The 19,501-nt window shown below is 35.3% G+C and overlaps 2 protein-coding genes across 2 annotated transcripts in view; one reads left to right on the forward strand and one right to left on the reverse strand.

The window, feature by feature from the left end:
* Nucleotides 1-19,501, forward strand: part of LOC106667715 (nuclear cap-binding protein subunit 1) — a 30,387-nt gene that overhangs the window by 711 nt on the left and 10,175 nt on the right. The window contains exons 2-11 of the mRNA XM_014395832.2: nucleotides 1,515-1,603; nucleotides 1,685-1,870; nucleotides 1,930-2,109; nucleotides 2,170-2,361; nucleotides 2,420-2,635; nucleotides 2,710-2,810; nucleotides 2,873-3,044; nucleotides 3,102-3,169; nucleotides 3,232-3,369; nucleotides 3,436-3,539. Coding sequence (XP_014251318.1) covers nucleotides 1,515-1,603; nucleotides 1,685-1,870; nucleotides 1,930-2,109; nucleotides 2,170-2,361; nucleotides 2,420-2,635; nucleotides 2,710-2,810; nucleotides 2,873-3,044; nucleotides 3,102-3,169; nucleotides 3,232-3,369; nucleotides 3,436-3,539 — 1,446 coding nt within the window. The remainder of the gene's footprint in view (nucleotides 1-1,514; nucleotides 1,604-1,684; nucleotides 1,871-1,929; nucleotides 2,110-2,169; nucleotides 2,362-2,419; nucleotides 2,636-2,709; nucleotides 2,811-2,872; nucleotides 3,045-3,101; nucleotides 3,170-3,231; nucleotides 3,370-3,435; nucleotides 3,540-19,501) is intronic.
* Nucleotides 3,941-19,437, reverse strand: LOC106667716. The gene is made up of 2 exons (XM_014395833.2): nucleotides 19,089-19,437; nucleotides 3,941-6,059 (listed from the first exon to the last, which is right to left on the reverse strand). Exons 1-2 carry the CDS (start codon nucleotides 19,119-19,121, stop codon nucleotides 4,002-4,004), a joined length of 2,091 nt encoding a protein of 696 aa, XP_014251319.1. The 5' UTR covers nucleotides 19,122-19,437; the 3' UTR covers nucleotides 3,941-4,001.

The raw sequence follows: 19,501 nt of genomic DNA on the forward strand, positions 1-19,501 counted from the left end.
CATATGAGTCGGTGGTGTGGTGGACCAAGACTGCAGGTCCAAACAATCACGCTATTAATTGGCTCCCAGAGACTTGTCTCAGTGTCACTGGAGCCGTGAGCACAGCCAACTGCGGCCCTGGAGGTCTTGTCAAATTTCCCACCATATTTTAATCCAAGTGGAAGCCAGAGCAGCAGCCTCATAAATGGTAAACCATCTGAAAGGATAGGTCATGTAAATAAACAATGGAAATTGAGGCAGGAGATACAGGCAGATGCCTCATTAGGCATTGATTCCACTACTCCAAAGTACAAGGTACGGGTACTAGAACAGGAAGAATGGGCTAAAGGCAGACTCCTAGGGGGACTTCTTATCCTCCAAACTGAGCCCCTGCGATCCTGCCCGGTATTGCTGTAGTTAGGCAGGATATCAAGAAGCTCCTGTGAGTTAAGAGCACAACTAAACGATGGCCCCCTGAGAGTCTGAAGCAAAAGGAAAATATCATGTTAATCCAATTGTCTGAAACCTATCAAAAGAAGACCTTTCACTTGCAATTTAATCTTACGAAACTATCATTTTATTCCACTGCGGAAATTCGAGTCACTCTCATACCTAAACCCCACAAATTTCTCAACCACATATCCTCATACAGACATATTGGTCTTCTTACAGTGTCCAAAATTCCCAAAAGATTCCTTTTAAAACAGCTAGTACCCACCCTAGGTTTAGGTAAAGCCATTCTTAAGATGTCTTCTCTTATTCAGGTCCTTGCCATTCCATGTTTCAGCTATGCTTCAAGGTTGTTGACATTTAATCTGCTTTAGAGAACAGAAAATACTGCTCGGGTGTGTTTTTAGCCACATCCCAAGCTTTTGGCAGGGTTTTACACCCTGGAGTTCTTTTACTATATAACATCCTAATGACAAGACTGATCCTATCCGGTTTCCCATAAGGGAACATTATTGGTCCCAGCCTTTATATAATTTATAATGCTGGTTTGTTTATACATCTCAACGCCATCCTTCTTATGGAGGTGATAATATAATTTCATCTACTAACTCCAATTCTATCCAAGCAACCTACACTACCTAGGAGCATCTTGAGCTCATCGAAGAAATGTGCAAAATTTGGAATACACTCTTTTGGAGCTATTGTATCACCCATTCTGCACTTATAGCAGTCTGGTGAGTCCATTTCATCCCAAAAAACTTGATCATTAAACCTGGTTTGAATGATTGTATTTCTTCCGTGGTTTATACACCCCGAAAGTATTGTCTCTTGTGCATAAATGTAGTACCAGAATCTGTTACTAAGTTAAATTAATGTGAAATTTTATAAATACTTTTATAAATAATAAGCCAATAAACTTAGAAAACCGTCGATGCCACAACAGCACCCTGTTGGAACCTTATAGTTGAAATACCTTTGTAAAAAAAAATGTTTTTCAAAGCCACTAATTTGTCTGATTTCGGTAGAAATAAATAATTCTAATGTTAATTGAAGTAAAGTTTTTCATTTTCCTTTTGGTATTGCAGACAGGTATTGTCGGAAGAGAAGGAGGGTTTCCAATGACCAAGGAATGGAAGATAGGCTGGACACACTGATATGTCATCTAGGAGAAAAGGTATTTTCAAATAATTAGACTTTCATCACTTTCTTTGTGTGGTTTTTTAAGTTTTTCTTGTCACTGCTTATTTATTTTTAGAGCAATGCTTCTCTTGAAAGCAATTTAGAAGGTCTGGCGAGTGTCCTTGATGCATATTTGATCGATTATAGATCAAAAGTTTTACGATTGCTCACAGAATGTGCGGTTAAAATGCCAGAAAAATGCACCACTTACACAACGATCGTTGGTCTGATGAATGCAAAGAGTTACAATTTTGGCGGAGAAGTATGAGTATGCATTTTTTACTGATTTTCTTTGGTTAATTGATTTTTTTTTTTTTTAAGTTTGTTGAACAAATGGTGCGCATGTTTAAAGATGCTCTTAAAAATTGCAATTGGGATACAGCTAGATATACGCTCAGGTTCTTAGCCGATCTTGTCAATTGTCATGTTATCGACGCAAAATCTTTACTCGACCTTCTGGACAATATGCTGCAAGTTGCTCAAGTCGAGGGCGTTCCAGATGTAAGTTTCAGTATTATATTTAATTATTATTAAATAATGTTGAATTGCGTTTAATTTTAGGTTCGTAAGTCTTGGTTTATTTATGCGGTGCTTTACTGCCTTCCTTGGGTCGGCAGGGAGCTGTATGAAAAAAGGGAAAAGGATCTTGAACTTTTAATGACAAACATTGACGTCCTGCTGAACAAACGCAGTAAAAAGCATGTGCCTGCTCTGCGTGTCTGGACCATAGATGTGCCACACACTCAAGAAGAAGTAAGGAAATTATTCAACTCAAACTTGCATAAGTTTATACATTCATTTATTTTTTAAGTATTTGGACTGCCTCTGGGAACAAATCAGGAAGCTGAAACAAGACAACTGGCAAGAGAAACATATTCCAAAACCTTATCTTGCTTTTGACACTGTATTGTGTGAAGCACTTCAACACAGTCTTCCAGCGATTGTCATACCTCCTCATGATGATAGTTATACTTATCCAAAACCAACAGTAGTTTTCAGAATGTTTGATTACACAGATTGCCCAGAAGTATGTTTTTCCTTTTTAATAAAAAAAAAGTTTCTCAATAAGAAACCTCTGATTTTTTTAATGAATTTGTTTAGAGAGGGCCTGTTCTTCCCGGAGCACATTCGATAGAAAGATTTTTAATTGAAGAACACCTTCATCAAATCATTGAAAACTATCACTTAGAGAAAAAAGACTGGTATTTTTTCCTTCTCTTAACTAACAAAAATAACCATAATTAATTTTGCTTTCTTATTTAAGTGCTCAAGTGCTTTTGGACTTTCCATATCGAGCAAGCTTGCCTTTTGAATATTGTGTTGTCGAAGTTATATTTGCTGAGCTTTTTAACTTACCTCAGCCAAGATATTTGGAAATATTTTATGGGTCACTTTTGATTGAACTTTGCAAGTTACTTCCAACGTCAATGCCTCAGGTAAGATTAAATAATTAAAGAGATATTTATGTTACCTATATTAATTTGATGTTTTAGGTTTTAGCCCAGGCTACAGAAATATTATTCATGCGAATAGAAAACATGAATACTGCTTGCTTTGATCGGTAATTAATAAACGTGTTATCTTTTTTTTAACTTGTGTACTATGTATTTTGTGTATTTCCAGGTTTGTGACATGGTTCTCGTACCACTTGAGTAATTTCCAGTATCGGTGGAGCTGGGAGGATTGGGAAGAAAGTCTTAAATTCGACCACGAACACCCGCGTCCTAAATTTATAAAGGAAGTCTTACTCAAGACAATGAGGTATGTGTGTAAATAGAAAAATAATTTTGTACAAATTTTAAAAGTTTTATTTTCCCCCCCCCTCAGACTTTCGTATCATCAGAGAATAAGGGAAATAGTCCCAAGAAGTTATGATTGTGTTCTGCCTTCGAGGCCAGAGCCTTATTACAAATACACGGCTGAAGGAAGCAGTGAGTACTCACTTTTATGATATGTAGAATTAGTAATTAAATTTTTTAGTATAAAAAATATTTGTTACATTACAAAAGAAAATTTTTCTAATAGCAAAAGTTTAGCTTATTTCTACAAATAAAGTAACATTATTTGTTAATTTTTTGTTTTGTAATTGGCATATAATTGCTTAAATAGATCTTATGAATTTTTTATTAATACATTTTAAAAATAATTGTTTTTAGTCAGTTGGCTGTCATATTTTTGCATTGGATGCTAATTTCTTTGTATAAAATTATTCTCAAACTTACATTTACATAAAAAAATTACTAACAATTGCCATAAATGAAAATTAGTTTTTTTATTAACATTCTTTTATAAGATTGTAAAAAAAATCTTATGTAATAGTTAACTTTGAAAAGGAGAATATAAACAAAACAAATTGACTAGTATTTTTCTTAGATTATTTCGCAAGGATTATTTTAAATTTTCTTCAGGCTTCTGACCTGCCCGTTAGAAGTTTTATAAGAGTAAGACTGTGATATTCTGTTTATAACTACTGATATAGGATCACTATTGTCGCTTATTTGGTCGTTGCCTTCTGTCAGTTTGCTGATCAGTTTGCTGGAATTGTCCAGAAGTGCTTTGCTTATTTCAGGATAGCCTTCTATCCTTGTCATATTCTGGACTCCAATGTTGGTCAGAGTGTTCACCACTTCTTCCGGGCTTTTGTTGTTTATATTTTCAATCATGACATTCTGTGCTAGGAGTTTAGCTGTTGTTATTGTGTCGTTGGTTGTTTCATTTTTTTCTATTTGAGAAGACGTTTCATTTTTGTTAGATTTTTCATTGGCCTCTAATTGTGAAGCAACAGTTGTTACATTGGTGTCACTGGAGTTTTCATTATTCTTCACTTGAGGAGCGGCAGTTGTGGTTGTAGTGTTGTCCTTTATTTCAGGGGCTTTTGTTGTGCTTGTGCTTTTGTTTTGACCATAATTAGCAAAAGACGAGTTTCTTAATATTTGTGAAAATTTTGTCTTTGTCTGCGTCTTATTTTTATTATTCGAATTTTTTATTTTTTCTCCCCATTTGATATAAAGTGGTGCGTAATCGAGTGCCTCTGCACTTGAAAGTTTATTTAATGCGTTATTTCGTGTAGTCTTACTTACAGGCTTTGGCCTGTTAGTAACAGAACGTATTTCAGAAAGGTCGTTTGTTGTAAAAATCACTTTTCCATTATCTTTCTCTGTTACTTGTATGATGTTTATAGAACTTGCAGTCGGTTGGGTATTTGTGCCTTGTAAATCTGTTTTATCTTCGTCACTTTCAGTTGAATTTTCAGAAGATTGCAATTGCTCATTTATTGATGAAGGATACAGAAGGGTGGTTTTTTCCTCTTCTTTTTGCACAGGTCTTGTTGTAGTGATGGTTATAAATTTATCTCCTTCGTCTTCATGGAAAAATGGATCTAATGGTGAATAATTGATTAGCTGCAGGGATGGTTTAAAGTTAGTCGGTGTTGTTGGTTGAGTTTTGTACTGTGGCCACAAATACCCTGGATATACTTCTTGAAATGGTACAGGTTGTGTTAAACTTGGCATAAATTGAGGACTTCCTGTCGGTCCGGTGGATGGAAGAAATCCATCGTACATTTGCTCAGTTTTTTGAAATTCAGATAATATATTGACAGGATCCACTTGATAATAAGTACCTCCATTATTCCAATTGTATTTTTTTGTTATCGGGTTTGGAGGTACTGTTAGCCCTATGATAAGTGGTAGATTATGAGCAATCGGGGCTTGAATTGTCGAAAATGAAATTCTCTTGGGGTTTTGATAATTGCTTTGTTTTTTAATAGGTGGTATAAACATATCATGCATTTCATAAAACTGCCTATCATTCCTGCTGATTCTGCCATCATTGACCATGCGAATTCTTTCGGTATGGAGAAGTTTGTTATCGTCAGTTCCCTTCCATACATTATGCTTATTTAGAGATTTCATTTTTGTCGAAAGGTATGAGTCAGCCATATTAAGTGGTTTCAGACCAAATTTTGGACTGTATTCATAAACATCGTCATTAATACTCCTAGGGACTTTAACTTTGATCCATATGTTGTTGGTGTCGGACTTCTGCATTCTCCAAATTGCCAGTAGTTTGTTAAGAATAGGTTTGCACTTTTCTTCGGGGCAGTTGTAAAATGAATGATCCGATTGTCTGAATTCCAGCTGGCCATTTTCCCTAGTCATGTCGATTAGCACACCCATTTTCACCCGGTCCATTTCTTCGGCTTTGCTCGGCTTCCTCAAAAACTTTGCCGCTTGTATCTTTTCCCAAAGTAGTCGATCTGTTTCTATCTTCTGGTCCAGGCTGGGGGTGAAGCCGGTGTGTTTTATGAGACTCTGGAATGTAGCATCCTTCAACAACTTTTGCCAATTTGTACTTTGGCTGTTTTTCTGTACATTGGAATGCCTCGGCGTTGAAGATAATTGGGTGATATTGGGTGTGAGTATTCCATAAACTGCAAATGGCTCAGTTACCTGAAAAAATAAAAAGTTATTTTGATATATAATATTTTAACACAATATTGGTTTAACAAACATTGACCAAAAAAAATATGTTGATTTGTTATTCTTGTCTGGTAAGTTTCGGATATTATTGAATTATTTTTGATATTATGCTTTCCTATTGTCCATTTTTAATAAGTTGGATCTAGGTGGAATTTGGATAATAGTGGAAAATAGTAAGTAGTAACAAGCAAATTAATTACATTAATCTCTAATTTAAATATGAATTACTTAATTGTACTATTCTGTTAATTACATTGGCTTAGTTACTGCTTAGTTAATGTGGCTATTGCTACATAACAAGTCATGGAAAAAGTTAAAATAAAGTAAATCATAAATCATCAATTCTATTGGAAAAAATAATAACGGGCTGCATCCCATCCTTCCAATCGAAAGTCCTCAGACAAATCGTCAAAACTATTTACTCACTAACGTCACTATCCACAGCGGCCTCAAAATTCCTTTTATCAACGAACCGATTGGTTTATGATTCCAAAAATTTCACACCAACCTATCGATCCATCCTAACTGTACTGTTCGAGCCCTCCACACATCCCCCGCACAAGAACTCGCCACGTCGCCTTAGTTGATGATGGCCTTGATTGACCACATTTGTAATATATACAAATCTTTATAGGCTACAAATATATATTTATAACACACACACACACAGAGGAGAGGAGTGGAGAGGAGTATTTGGCTACTCGTGGTACAAACTTTGCCAGTAGATTCTACATTCAAAATGGAACCAAAAAGTCCTGATTAAGTATGGTCCGAATCTCACAGTTTCGGAGTTATTTCACTTTTTCTGATTTTTTAAGATTTCACGACCTTGCTTCAAATAAACAGTGGTAACTCAAAAACTAAAAGGTTTTGGATAAATCTGTTGATACCATTGGAAACCACGTTAAATTTCCAATAAGGTGTGATCAATATTAACTTTAAAAAACATTTCAAAGTTGAAAAACTTACTATGGTAAGTGTATGGTAAGTAAACTACTATTTTCAAACGTAGAGACCAGCAAATTTCAGAAAACTTACTTCATTTAATATACTTTTTAGTGGTGCAATGGCTTTTTTCAAAGATGAAGAAATTGATGAAGGTAAAGAAAAACCGTGGTTGAAGGATTGGTAACGTGGACAGATTAATAATAATAAAAAATAAAAAAACTAAGGAAATTTTGAATGAATTTATTAAACTTTTTTAAATTTTGTTTCTATATGCTCTGCTCTCCACCCTTTGCAATGTATTTTTGATGCGCTGCCTTGCATTAAACCAGCAAAATCTTTACATAAGATCATCTGTACATCAGCGAGTACTTCAATAGAAAAAGTAGACGTAGTATTCACATAGATAACTAAAAATGTTTTGAATCTTAAAACTCTTTTATTCCGGAGAATAATAATACAATAATCCTTTAATCAAAGTTGTAGTCACGTTGGTAAATCAGTAAACACTTGCACTATTTCGGTTTCAAACCAAAATTTAAAAAAAAAGTTTAATAATTTCATTCAAAATTTCCTTAAGTATTTTTTTTTAATTTTCCACTTTCCCAATCTATCAGCCACGGTTTTTTCTTTACCTTCTTCAATTTCTTCATCTTTGAAAAAAGCAATTGCACCACTAAAAAGGATTTTAAATGGAGTACTTTTTCTGAAATTTGCTGATATTCAGGATTGGAAGTAGTAGTTTAGAATCACCATAGTAAGTTTTTCAACTTTGAAAACGTTTATTTCACGAACGTTTACAAGTTTAATATTGATCGCACCTTATTGGAAATTTAACGAAGTTTCAATGGTATAAACAGATTTGTCCAAAACCTTTTAGTTTTTGAGTTAAAAAAAATTATTTTTCAAAGCTTTACCTACTAAAACACTTATTTCACCAACGTTTACAACTTTAGTAATGATCACATCTTATTGGAAATTTAACGTAGTTTTCAATGGTATCTACGGATTTGTTCAAAATATTTTAGTTTTGGAATTATTTTTTATTTGAAGCAAGGTCGTGAAATCTTAAAAAATCAGAAAAAGTGGAATAACTCCGAAACCGCTGAGATTCGGACATAGTTAATTAGGACTTTTTGGTTCCATTTTGAATGTAGAATCTACAGACAAAGTTTGCAACACGCATTGCCGAACACACTGTATATATAAAAGTTTCATAGCCCTGATGAATGAAATGGATTAAAGTGGAAAGTTCGATAAAGGAAATGAATTTAAATGCTATAGTGAAAATGCTTCAGTTTACAAGTCATGCAAATTTTCTTTATACTTTAAATAATATTAACGGGTTTATTTTATTTATAAAAAATAATGATATTAAAAAGACATTCATAAACCCCAAGAATGTTATGAAATGGAAAAAATTGATTGATTTGGTTTAGAGATTTACATCACCACCCATAGTTCTAAGAACACGGAAAAAGCTCAACTTTCAGCTTATTTCAGGTTCAGTTCAGTTCTGAATTAGAAATAGCGGAAGAGACCTCGTGTGCCGTGTTCGCGTTCATTGTCAACCCGACGGATTTTATCAGGAAGGTGATGAATAGCGGCGTCATTACGTGCCTAAGAACTCTCTTCAGAAAGTGAAAACCCTGGTAGAAATGTCATTTCGTAGGTGGGAATGAAACAGTAGCCCGGAGCGCGACAATGAGAACCGCGACTAATCGCGACAAAGACCGAAATATTGGTAGAAAAAATAAAAAAGGAATTTTTTTTCACCTCCGTCACATCACATATAGGACAGCGTTTCCGCACGCGTCATTTGAAAAATTATTTTTTTATGTAACAAATTCGTTGTTATAAAAAGAAACAATGGCTTGGCGTTCACGGGCCGATTCTTCCGATGCGTGAAAGAAAGATGTCTTCCGGAATGTCCGACTTGGTTGAACTGGATTGCAAAATCTTGCTAACTACCGTCTAGTTAGCATGTGAAAAAAAGACTTCTAACTTGAAACGCCGTGTAAAACATTCTATCTAATCCAAAAAATATTTAATGAATAGAGACGATCTTGAAAATAAATGAGGCTATAGGGTGTATGTATTGGGTTGTCTGGAAAATAATGCAGGATTTTGGTATTAAACAAAAAAAAAGAAACTAGTTACTTTAAAGCAATGTTCTTTAATCAAAATAATTTCCCATACTCTCAATACATTTCTCNTGAGTAATCCTGTAAACGTAAACAGAATATTTTATATAGATTTTTTTTAATGAAAACTTAAAATCCTGCATTATTTTCCGGACAACCCAATATCAACTTCTACAATCCCCCCATTGAATTCGGAAACGATTAACTTGAGCAAAAAAATGGTCTTATACAAACCCCAAGTTAATTTTGGCTAGGAATCGCGTGGTGGTAACAGATTTAACATAACTTCCCCATCTATCTGGGTAATGACATTTTTAAAATTAGAATCTCACATTTTTATTGTACAATTTTATGACACTTTTACTGGAAGGAAAATTTTGACAGAATCGACCATTTTTGAGTTATGCTCGATGGAAGAAGCGTGAGGGGGTATGCTTTTTGTAACAAGATGGCTCTCCCCGTTTTAGCTATAAAGATACAAAAGTTTTATCGTGTTAAGTAAACAAAATACAAATTTTGACATTACATTCGTCAAAAATAGCACGAATTAATTCATTCATATTCCGCTATTAATACATGAAAAAACTCCTCAAAAGTCACAAAAAGCATTAACAGTGAGGAATTTTATACTTAAAGTTTAATTTTTTTCAGTTGAACGATTGACATCATCTTGTAGATTATTTTTTTAAAAAAATTATAGCACAATATTTACAACAATTTTAACATCTTTTAAGGTTCAACCGTTCAGGAACTATTTTATTACAGTTTCTCGTATAGTGTTTATGTACAGAATTAAATTTTTTAAAGCTCACTTAGTTTGTAACACATTGTAAGATACAACCCTATCTAAGAGAAAGCCATAATAAAATCGTAACAAGTATACAAATGAAATGGCTATTATAAAATGAAATTACAAGAAATCTTGACACTACCAAATGAAAATAGTAAGAGATTTTTGGAACAATAAAAACCCTAAAACGAATAAAGGGGACATTGTGGCATACAGTTAGATTATAAAATGGGAAGGACGAGACAAAGAACAATTTTTGACCTAGCGAAACTTCTAGGCCCCACACGATAAATTTTCCATGCAGAGATCCATGTATAAAGAACCACGAGATATGTTTAAAAAGCTAAATAAGGGCAGATATTTTCATACAGCGTAAGCAAAGCATAAGTTCATAAAACGTTCGAATACGTGTCTAATATTTTTTAATCTAGATCACCAAAATTTTAATTAAAATCGGTATTCCTATGTCTATAGCTTCCCCTTGTAACTTTGATTGTTAAGTTGGCATCCTATTTCTCCAATTATTTTATGAATTGTGCCGTTAAACAAGACGTTTTATTGCAAAAATTGGATTTAAGGCTAATTGGATTAGGAAATATGCGTGATATATTTTCTGTTTTACAGTCCGAAATGCTCCGGGCGGAACTTATGGTGTTCTCGTTGCTCAAGACTGACATTTATGTTGAGAAATACTTATGAAAATTAGATAAATTCCTTTCGTTTTACTACGCTGGCGTTCGACCGAGGAGGGATTTAGGATATATGAAAGTGCATCGGTTGCGTACATAACACATCTAATTTGCATAATTATTATCTCGACGGTCCGTTCGGCTCAAAACCCAACGGGGATAACAGAAAAAAAGGTGTTAATTCGGAAAAATCTGGGCTTTTAAAGGCTTTCGATGTGTTTTCGAAGCGTAAAAAGATTCAAATCTCAGGCTTAACGTTTTTGATTTTTTTTTGTTCTCAACTTTCCTATCGTTGTTTTAATACCACCGAGGAAAAAAAAACAATCAAGCCTTTATCTCGAGATTAATCTTTTTATAGAGAGAGCAGGGGAAAAAGTTTTTTTTAAATATTTAAACAGGAGAAAGGAAGTAAATGCATACTCCTTCCAACTTTCGCGGTTAAGCCGCACAATTTGGCATTTGATCCAGGCTATCCAATATACGTCCAGGCGGTTGAAAGAGGCTGCGACATGTGTCATATGATAAGGCAAAATAAGAATTCCCACAGGCGATTACAATGCAGATTATCATAACTCGTCATACGCGTACTTTCGTTCCCTTCATAATCTAATCGTGTAATCATGCATGAAATTAATTTCAACTCCGACATATGCAGACATTCTAGAAAAAACGTAGTTCGTCTGTTAAATTTTCTAAGACAACATCCAGGCGACAAAAGATCAAATGATGGCCGACTTAACTGGATTCGTTTTGTTTCCTTAGGAGATATGCTCTCGGGCTGAATCTTGCGTCACGAAAGGATACTCGTCGAAAAATAATCATAATCATGACGAACGCTAGTGCAAATGAATTAACGCTCGACGTACAGGATTGCTATTGTTACTCGGTTTGCGTAAACCGGTGTTTCGGGCGTTAAACAATTCAATCCTCTCATCAGACACACCAATGACTTTCGTCGGCCTCGAATTTCTGCATTCTGACGATTGCCAATGGTTCGTTGCACGTCTGCACGTTACTGTCGATAATCTCTATAAATTACTATCTATTCATTTTCTATTTTTTATCTATGCATAATCATAAAATTTCAACATCCAGATGCTTTTTCATGGATCTTGTCTTTTTTCTACGAATTTCTAATTATTATAGCATAAATCTCTTTCATTTTCAGGAATAAAATAATAACTTATTAAACCAATAAATAAACTTACATATTGTATTGCAGTAAAAAATGTTTATGGGCAAGTTGAAACGAATTAAGTCATAAAGGGCCTCCTTTAATTTCGACCATTAGTTGAATTCTAGGAATAACAGTTTCCAAAATAAAATTATGAACAAATTAGCAACTAAAAAATAAAACTTTGTGGTATAGTATTGAACAATAAATCCTGTTATTCCCAATTTTATTTTGGAAAATTTACTCCGGCAAATCTTGATAATTATTACTTGTTATAAACCCCACCGTATTTCTGCTTCTTCCATTCTGTTGAAAGTGTTGATAAATTGACTATAACATGTATGTTTAAATTTAATTATGCACGCACTCATACAGAGTGAGTGAGAGAGAGTGAGAGAGAGAGAGAGAGTATGATGGTAAGATAAGATATTACGATAAGATAGATAGAGAGAAAGAAAGAGAGAGAGTTATAGATGCTAAGATATGATATAATAAGATAGAAGGGGATAGATAGATGGATAGAGAGAAAGAAAGAGTGAGAGCTATAGATGGTAAGATGTATTATAATAAGATAGCAAGAGTTAGTTAGAGAGAGAGAAAGAAAGAAATAGAGGGAGGAAGAGAGGGTTATAGATGGTAAGATATGATATTATAAGATAGAAGGGGATAGATAGATTGATAGAGAGAAAGAAAGAGAGAGAGCTGTAGACGGTAAGATGCATTATAATAAGATAGAAAGATTTTTTTTTTACGCTGGCATATTACCCATGAAGGACCAGGTCCCCGCCGCACGCCCGCACCCACTCATTCAGCTCCATCATCTTCTCATCTTCTAAATTTGCATGGTTGAAGATAATCAAAATGAAACGTTTATCGACTTTAGAAATCCATAGATTATGTTGAAAGCTGATGGATTGTTGCTTATTAGGACAGATTCTAAGTTTATTGGTTTGGAAATGTTTGGGACTTTGCTCAGATTTTTTAGCAGTTTGTCTCTTTCATTTTCGTATTCTGGACATTCAGAAATTATGTGGGAAGGATTTGAAGGGCAATCGCAAGTGGGACAGTTCGGAGACGATGCCAAACCGATTCTCTTCTTGTAGCTACCCCATAGGCCATGATTTGTCTTCAGTCTAAAAATAGTAGAATAGAACTCCTTTGACATTCCTTCTGGGCTATCGCCTTCCGAAAACCATGGTTTTTTTCTTGAGCTCAGGGAACAGTGACCTGTAATAATTGCCAACATTTGATACGTTGTATTTTTCTTGCCACAGATTTCTACAAAACTTTTCCAAAAAGTTTTTCTCGTCTTCTTTAGGAATTTTAATGTCAAGGGTTGGACCTGATGTGGCAGCCTACTTTGCAAGTGCGTCCACCGTTTCATTTTGCCATAAGCCTGCAGGCCCTTTCACTCAACACAATGCCACCCCAGAAAGAGTTAGATAGAGAGGGAGAGAAAGAAAGGAAGAGAGGGTTATATATGGTAAGATATGATATTATAATAAGATAGAAAGAGGTAGATAGATGGATAAAGAGAAAGAAAGAAAGAGAGGGAGAGAATAAGAGCAGGCAGAGAGATAGGAAGATAGGGGGTCACACAGAGAATATATGTATATGGTTAGAGAAGATAGTAACATAGAGATAGAAGAGAGATGGATAGGTTTAGACAGATAGAGAAAGAGTGTTAAGAGAGAGTTATAGTTAGAGAGGTATAAATTACCTAAATAGATGTGTAAACAATGAATAATTAGTATTTTATTTTAAAAATCCCGTAAATGTAGCGAGAGCAAAAGAGAGATAGACATAGAAAGAGTGAGAGAGAGAGAGAGAGAGAACAGTGGACTGACATAGGGACAAAAATGTAGTTATAGATGGTAAGCTATATGTAGAAAGGGAGAAAAGTAGAGTTAGAGAAAAAGAGGTAGAAAGATTGATCGAGAGCGAAAGAGAGAGAGAGAGAGGGACAGCAGACGAGTTAGATAAAGTTAGAAAGAGTGAGAGAGAAAGAGAGAGGATAGTGGATATAAAGAAGAAAGAAATATGGAGAGAGAGAGATATAGTTAGCAAGGTATAAATGTAGATCGATAGATGTGTATATGTGTTTATAGTGTTTATTTTTAAAAAACATCGCAAATTTAACGAGAGAGAGAGAGAGAGAGAGAGAGAGAGAGAGAGAGAGAGAGAGAGTCAGATAGAGACTGAAAGAGAGGGCACAGGCAGAAAGATACTTTAACGAACTGTGTTTTTAAAACGCCCCATTGTTGACCAACCTTTTGACTAGAAAAGGGACTGTTACTGGATTTCGTAAAGCCAATACCGGATAATGCTCAGTTCTCTCACACGCTTTTCGTGCCGAACAAGTGTAACTGTTAAGAAAACGGAAAGGCCCTTTCTAGAAATATATTTTATGAAAACCAGACCAAATTTCTACAACTGGCGAAGTTTTTCTCGTGATTTTTCGTTTCGATTATTTTATAATCAACATGGCCAAGTAATTTTTCTTCTTGCGATATGTGATAAGCCTTTCCCGATCAATCGGGTCGTCTCAACCTCGCTGTTTCGATCTGTCAGACGGGTTTCGGTTTCTCGCCATAATCACTGGCATTATTTTTCTCATTTGATTTCTTTTTATAAGTTTGTGAAAGGGGTGCGTCAGTGATATATTTGTCTAGTGGTGTTTCTGAGGATTCGCTGTTGGATGATGAAATGTTGATGAATGATGAAAATGAGATGATGAAATTCCAAAACGCGTCTGGCATACCAGAATGACCAAAAACGAACAAACAACAGAAAGAACAGATTGTACTTAAACTTTACTCTCACTCCAGTCTATTACAATTTTAATTCTCTTCCAATCGAAAACGTCGTCCGTTACCATCCTGAACCCAGAATAAAACTGCATATCCAGATTGGATGGATATTCATTTTTTAACGAAAAAAAGTTTACTTGAAACGTTTCATTTATTGACTTTTTTTTCTTGAAATACTTTTTATCACTCGTATGCTGGTGTTGTGTCAAACACGCTTCACGCACGAACTATGAGCTGTTGCAACGCCCACTGAAGTGGAAAGTTGTGACATTGAAACGAAATTTTTGGCAATTTTTAGGACCAGGAAGAATCCGCTCGGTAAAAGTGGCCAAATTGGCCGGTGTAAAAACGCAAACACTTTAGAATTTGTCGCCCATTGTGTCCGGGCTTTTATATAAAACCGAAAGTCAATTGGGGATTTACTTTAGGTAGATTGTTCAAACTCTCTCCCTCGACGCATACAATCAATTATCCCCATTTTGAAAGTTTGAATAAATGCGTAGCCGGTGATTATGGGTTTCGTCGGGACTTTTTGTGAGCCATCGGTATTAACAGGTGAAATGCTCACAAAAAAATCCGATTAAAAAGGGCTGCCAAGTTTCGCAGAGCAATCTAAACAGGAAAAATCTAATGTCTCATCAAAATAAAGAAATAACAAATTGAAATTTTATTATATTAGAACGAGAAGTTCTAGTCAGATTTAATTATTAGATTGGATAACCCTAACATTTTTTGTTAGTATAATGCACATATATTCGTGCAAATTTTGTCCTTCTGATTTTCACCCGATCACAACCCTGCGGCAGCTTTGCACCCGGAGGACACATGCTTTAAAAAACCAGCCTCACTGTGAAGGATTCTGAGGATGAGAGATAGTAAGAAGGAACGGAAAGGGTTAGGTGAGACAATAGGTTACAGTAGAACTTCAGGAAGCGGGCAATGATCAAAACTTGAACAGGGGATTTTTAGGTCATTGTGGATAGGGAGTTAGAAATGTGGGTCGCTTGGAGCATTCTTCTGATGGTTTTTGATTTGATTGTTTGAATGGGTTGGACATTGGTTACATTACAGTTCTACTCCATATGTCCAAATAGGTCGAATTATTATTTGGTAGAGTGATAGTTTGTTTATTAGTCATTTCTGATTTAGGTTCTAGCAGTCTTCTTGGTTGTCAAGTTTTCTGTTTTGTTCTTGATGCTTCAGTGGGTTTTTATTACATTTGTGTGAAGGTCGTAATTTTCTCTCTCTCTCTCTCTCTCTCTCTCTCTCTCTCTCTCTCTCTCAATCTTTTGTTCAATATTAACTTCCATTTTTTGTACCATTCTTCGATAATCTCAAAATTCTCCTGGATATTGTAGGTCGCTTGGGTTGTCCGTATTTGCGGTATCGTCCGGAATGGATTGGCAGAACAGCAATAAGTAAAGTAAAAGTAAAAAGTAAAGTAGCCGAAGGTCGTGGGTTCGAATCCCGCTCGTGACACTAGCTTTTTCATTTCAACCAATACCTTGTATAAAGTTTAATTAATTGAAAGAAGTTATTTGGTCGATCGGACCACGAAATATAACGGGTAAAAAGTAAAGTAATTTCTGCCATACATGAGGGCTTAATGTTTAACTACCCGTTGGTTATCTCGGACGAGGGGTCAAACCACTTTACAATCAATTTATTATTGTCAATTAAAAGCGGGGTGGTGCTGGGATTCGAACAGCAGTTTAAACGGTGTATAGGATGGGACCAAGAGTGCTCCCTTGTGGGACGCCGGCTTGGATCGGTTGTATTTCCGCGCCTTATTTTAAAACAACGATCTTTAAGATAGGTTTCCAATTTTGGTAATAAGGATAAGATAGGAATTGCTCTTGTTGAAGAGAACTCCCGGTGCCCCAAGTTTTGAAAAGCTTCGACATGTCTCGCTGTTCTCTAAAGCGGTGGAAATTTGTACTTTTAATAACCCCTCGCCGAAAACCGAATTGATGAGGAGGAAAGATTTTGAGTAAATCTAGGGTGGGTATTGAACTTTTAAAAGGAATCCTTCAAGGATTGTAGTCATCAATGGGTGAAGGCTGATGGGTCTGTTGGATAAGTGACTTAGTTGATTATGCGGTTTAGATTTGAGTAGTTAATGGAGTATTTCCATAGAAGGGAAAAGTGAGAGGTATATGATTCAGTTTTATTTGGTTTAAAAAAAGGACGGCGTTATGAGGGATAGATATCGTGTCCACCTTATGACCAAATAAGATGAAAATATAGAAAGCAAAGTTTTATTTCTACAATTGAAATGGAAAGATTAAATTAAAAAATTAAAGAGGTTAATAACACACACAAATTCCATGCCAGTCCTTTGTCTAGGTCTAATCTTAAGTATTTCATTTACATGTATGTCGGTAATTCCTTGATTGACGCCGGAGTTTTGTCTCCGGGAAGACACTGCCACACCTTACTCAGAAGCAGCGATTGGCTATAATATTGGGTAGAAACTGCTTTAGTTTAAAGAGAACACCTGGGTGCCACAGCCAACACCTTTGGTTTACCATGTGCCTGTGGTCTAAAGCAGTGTATGTAGTGCTATCAACCCTGAAGCATATGGATAGGGATAAAAGTGACGGCCTTTTGCAACTCGACCTGAATAGATCTATGTATTGTGCTCCCCTGTTTTTTATAACTGGCCATCTTCAGGTTGTTAATCAGCCTCCGTAGCTCTGCCAGCGGCTCCTTAGTGTAGGATCTTGCTTGCGGTTTTTCCTGTCTTAGTTGCAAGAACCTCCACCACCCTGAAGTGAGATGACGAGGAACGAAAACCGAAGTGATAAGGACGAATGGTTTTATGTAAATTTAGGATGGATAGTAGCCGTATTAAAAGGAGGCTTTGGTGATTTTGGACTTTGCTCAGTGAAAGGCCGATAGGCCTAGGAGGATATGTGACTAGGTGGACTTTGAGGTTGAGGTATGAGTATGATAATGGAGTATTTCCATAGAAGGAAAAAGTGAGAGGTAGTATGATTGAGTTTTATTTAGTTTAAGAAAACTACGGCCTTATGGGGTATGTGTCGGAATATTGTGGGGTTATGAGATCATACTAATCTTAGAACCAAATAGGTTGAAAAATAAGAAGTTAAGACCCTCACACCCGGAAGTAATAATGAGTAATTAATGAATAATGAGTTGCATTATCTATTTAAATAACATAAAATAATTTAATGTTAATGTAATTGTACATTACTCAAAACAAAATTTCAAAATGTAATTAGACTATAATTTGTTAAACTTGGTATTTTCCTCTTTTTAATCAGTTTTAATTATTTCATTTATTCATGACAACTAATCGAAATAATGATAATATTTTGAGCAAGTTTGGTACAATTATGGTTTTGGCTTGCTGGTTAATGATTTCTTGTGGAGGAATGTATAGTTTGTCAATTTAAAAATTCAGAAAAATCGAATCAAATTAATTTCGAGAAGTCTCATTTTTTGGGTGAGTAGAATTAAAGTTCTTTGTTTGAAAAAAAACCAGTTCATTGAAACTGTGAAATAATTTATGTTTTAATGATAAAAATTTCGGAAATTTTTGTAAAGAAAAAGTAGATGTGTGTATGATTAGTCAGGGTGTGTATTATATTGTGCCCTTAAGGAAAAAGTAAGTATAAATGTAGCTTGTAGAAATTTTTGTAAGAATTTCAATTGATTTCAAATTATTTTCTTTCACAAAACCTTATAGAATTTTGTGGTGATTAGTGACCGTTAGTCGATGATTATTCGGAAATCATGAGATGCGGTCTGGTGTGATGTAGGTTTCAGAAAAACATTTTATTTATCGTGCCAACGTTTCGATCTTTATTGAGATCATCTTCAGGGTTTAAAGTGTTTTTTTTTCTGCGTAAGTGTGCCATTCTGGGCCCATGAGGCACTCTCAACACGACACGCAAGAATTACTTACGCAGAAAACCAACACTTTGAGTCCTGAAGATGATCTCAATAAAGATGGAAACGTTGGCACGATAAAGAAAATGTTTTTCTGAAACCTACATCACACCAGACCGCATCTCACTATTTCCGAATAACTTATAGAATTTAATATAAGGGTATATTAGGATTAAACCAAAATTTTGTGTATAAATTTTTTTAGAGTTTTCTAGCTCTTTCTTCACTTATTCTATTCCATGTACTAATGAACTGTGTTTAGTTTATACTAGGTTAATTATTAATTTACATAATTGTTTTTCAGCGTTTTTAGCATTTCCTAGGTTAAATTATTAACTTAGAAAGCTTTAAAAAAATGTACACCAAAAAAACAACAGTTTATTGGCAAAATTTTTGTTTGTTTTTACGCCTGTGACTTCAGAGGCTACTCTTGTCCGAGTTCACTTTCCTTCAACGACCTTGCAAACTTCTGTTCCACCCGCAATAAAAAAGAACAAAAACTCCCAAGGAACGAATGAATTATATCGCTTACCTGCAAAAACAGTAGGAACGGCAGCAGCAGCATTTCTTCGATTGTGAGGCCGGCGGGGTAGCACTTTCACACTTTCTGGCTCTGCCCACAATGAGCTCTTGCGCGTTATTGTACCATTTGTACCTTTCCACTTTGCGGCGTTCGGGCCCCACTCTTCTATCGTGTGCACCTCGACGAGGGTGTTATGGAGTTAGGGGCTTTTTCGACCTAGGATATCCAAGCAAGCGTGATCTAGTTAGCCCTGTTGATAAAAATTATGATTTGGCCTATGGCATGTGAAATCTAACTTTTACCTCGACCTCTAAGCTGAATTATTAACTAGTACCTAACCCCACTACAAATTATTCGATTATATCACCAATTTTCCAAAATAAATCTCAAGAATGTGTCTTGTTTTCTCTGTTTTGGACTTA

Source organism: Cimex lectularius, unplaced genomic scaffold, assembly GCF_000648675.2.
Source record: "Cimex lectularius strain Harlan isolate CLEC.00 unplaced genomic scaffold, Clec_2.1 scaffold101, whole genome shotgun sequence".
In the NCBI taxonomy this organism is placed as follows: Eukaryota; Metazoa; Arthropoda; class Insecta; order Hemiptera; family Cimicidae; genus Cimex; species Cimex lectularius.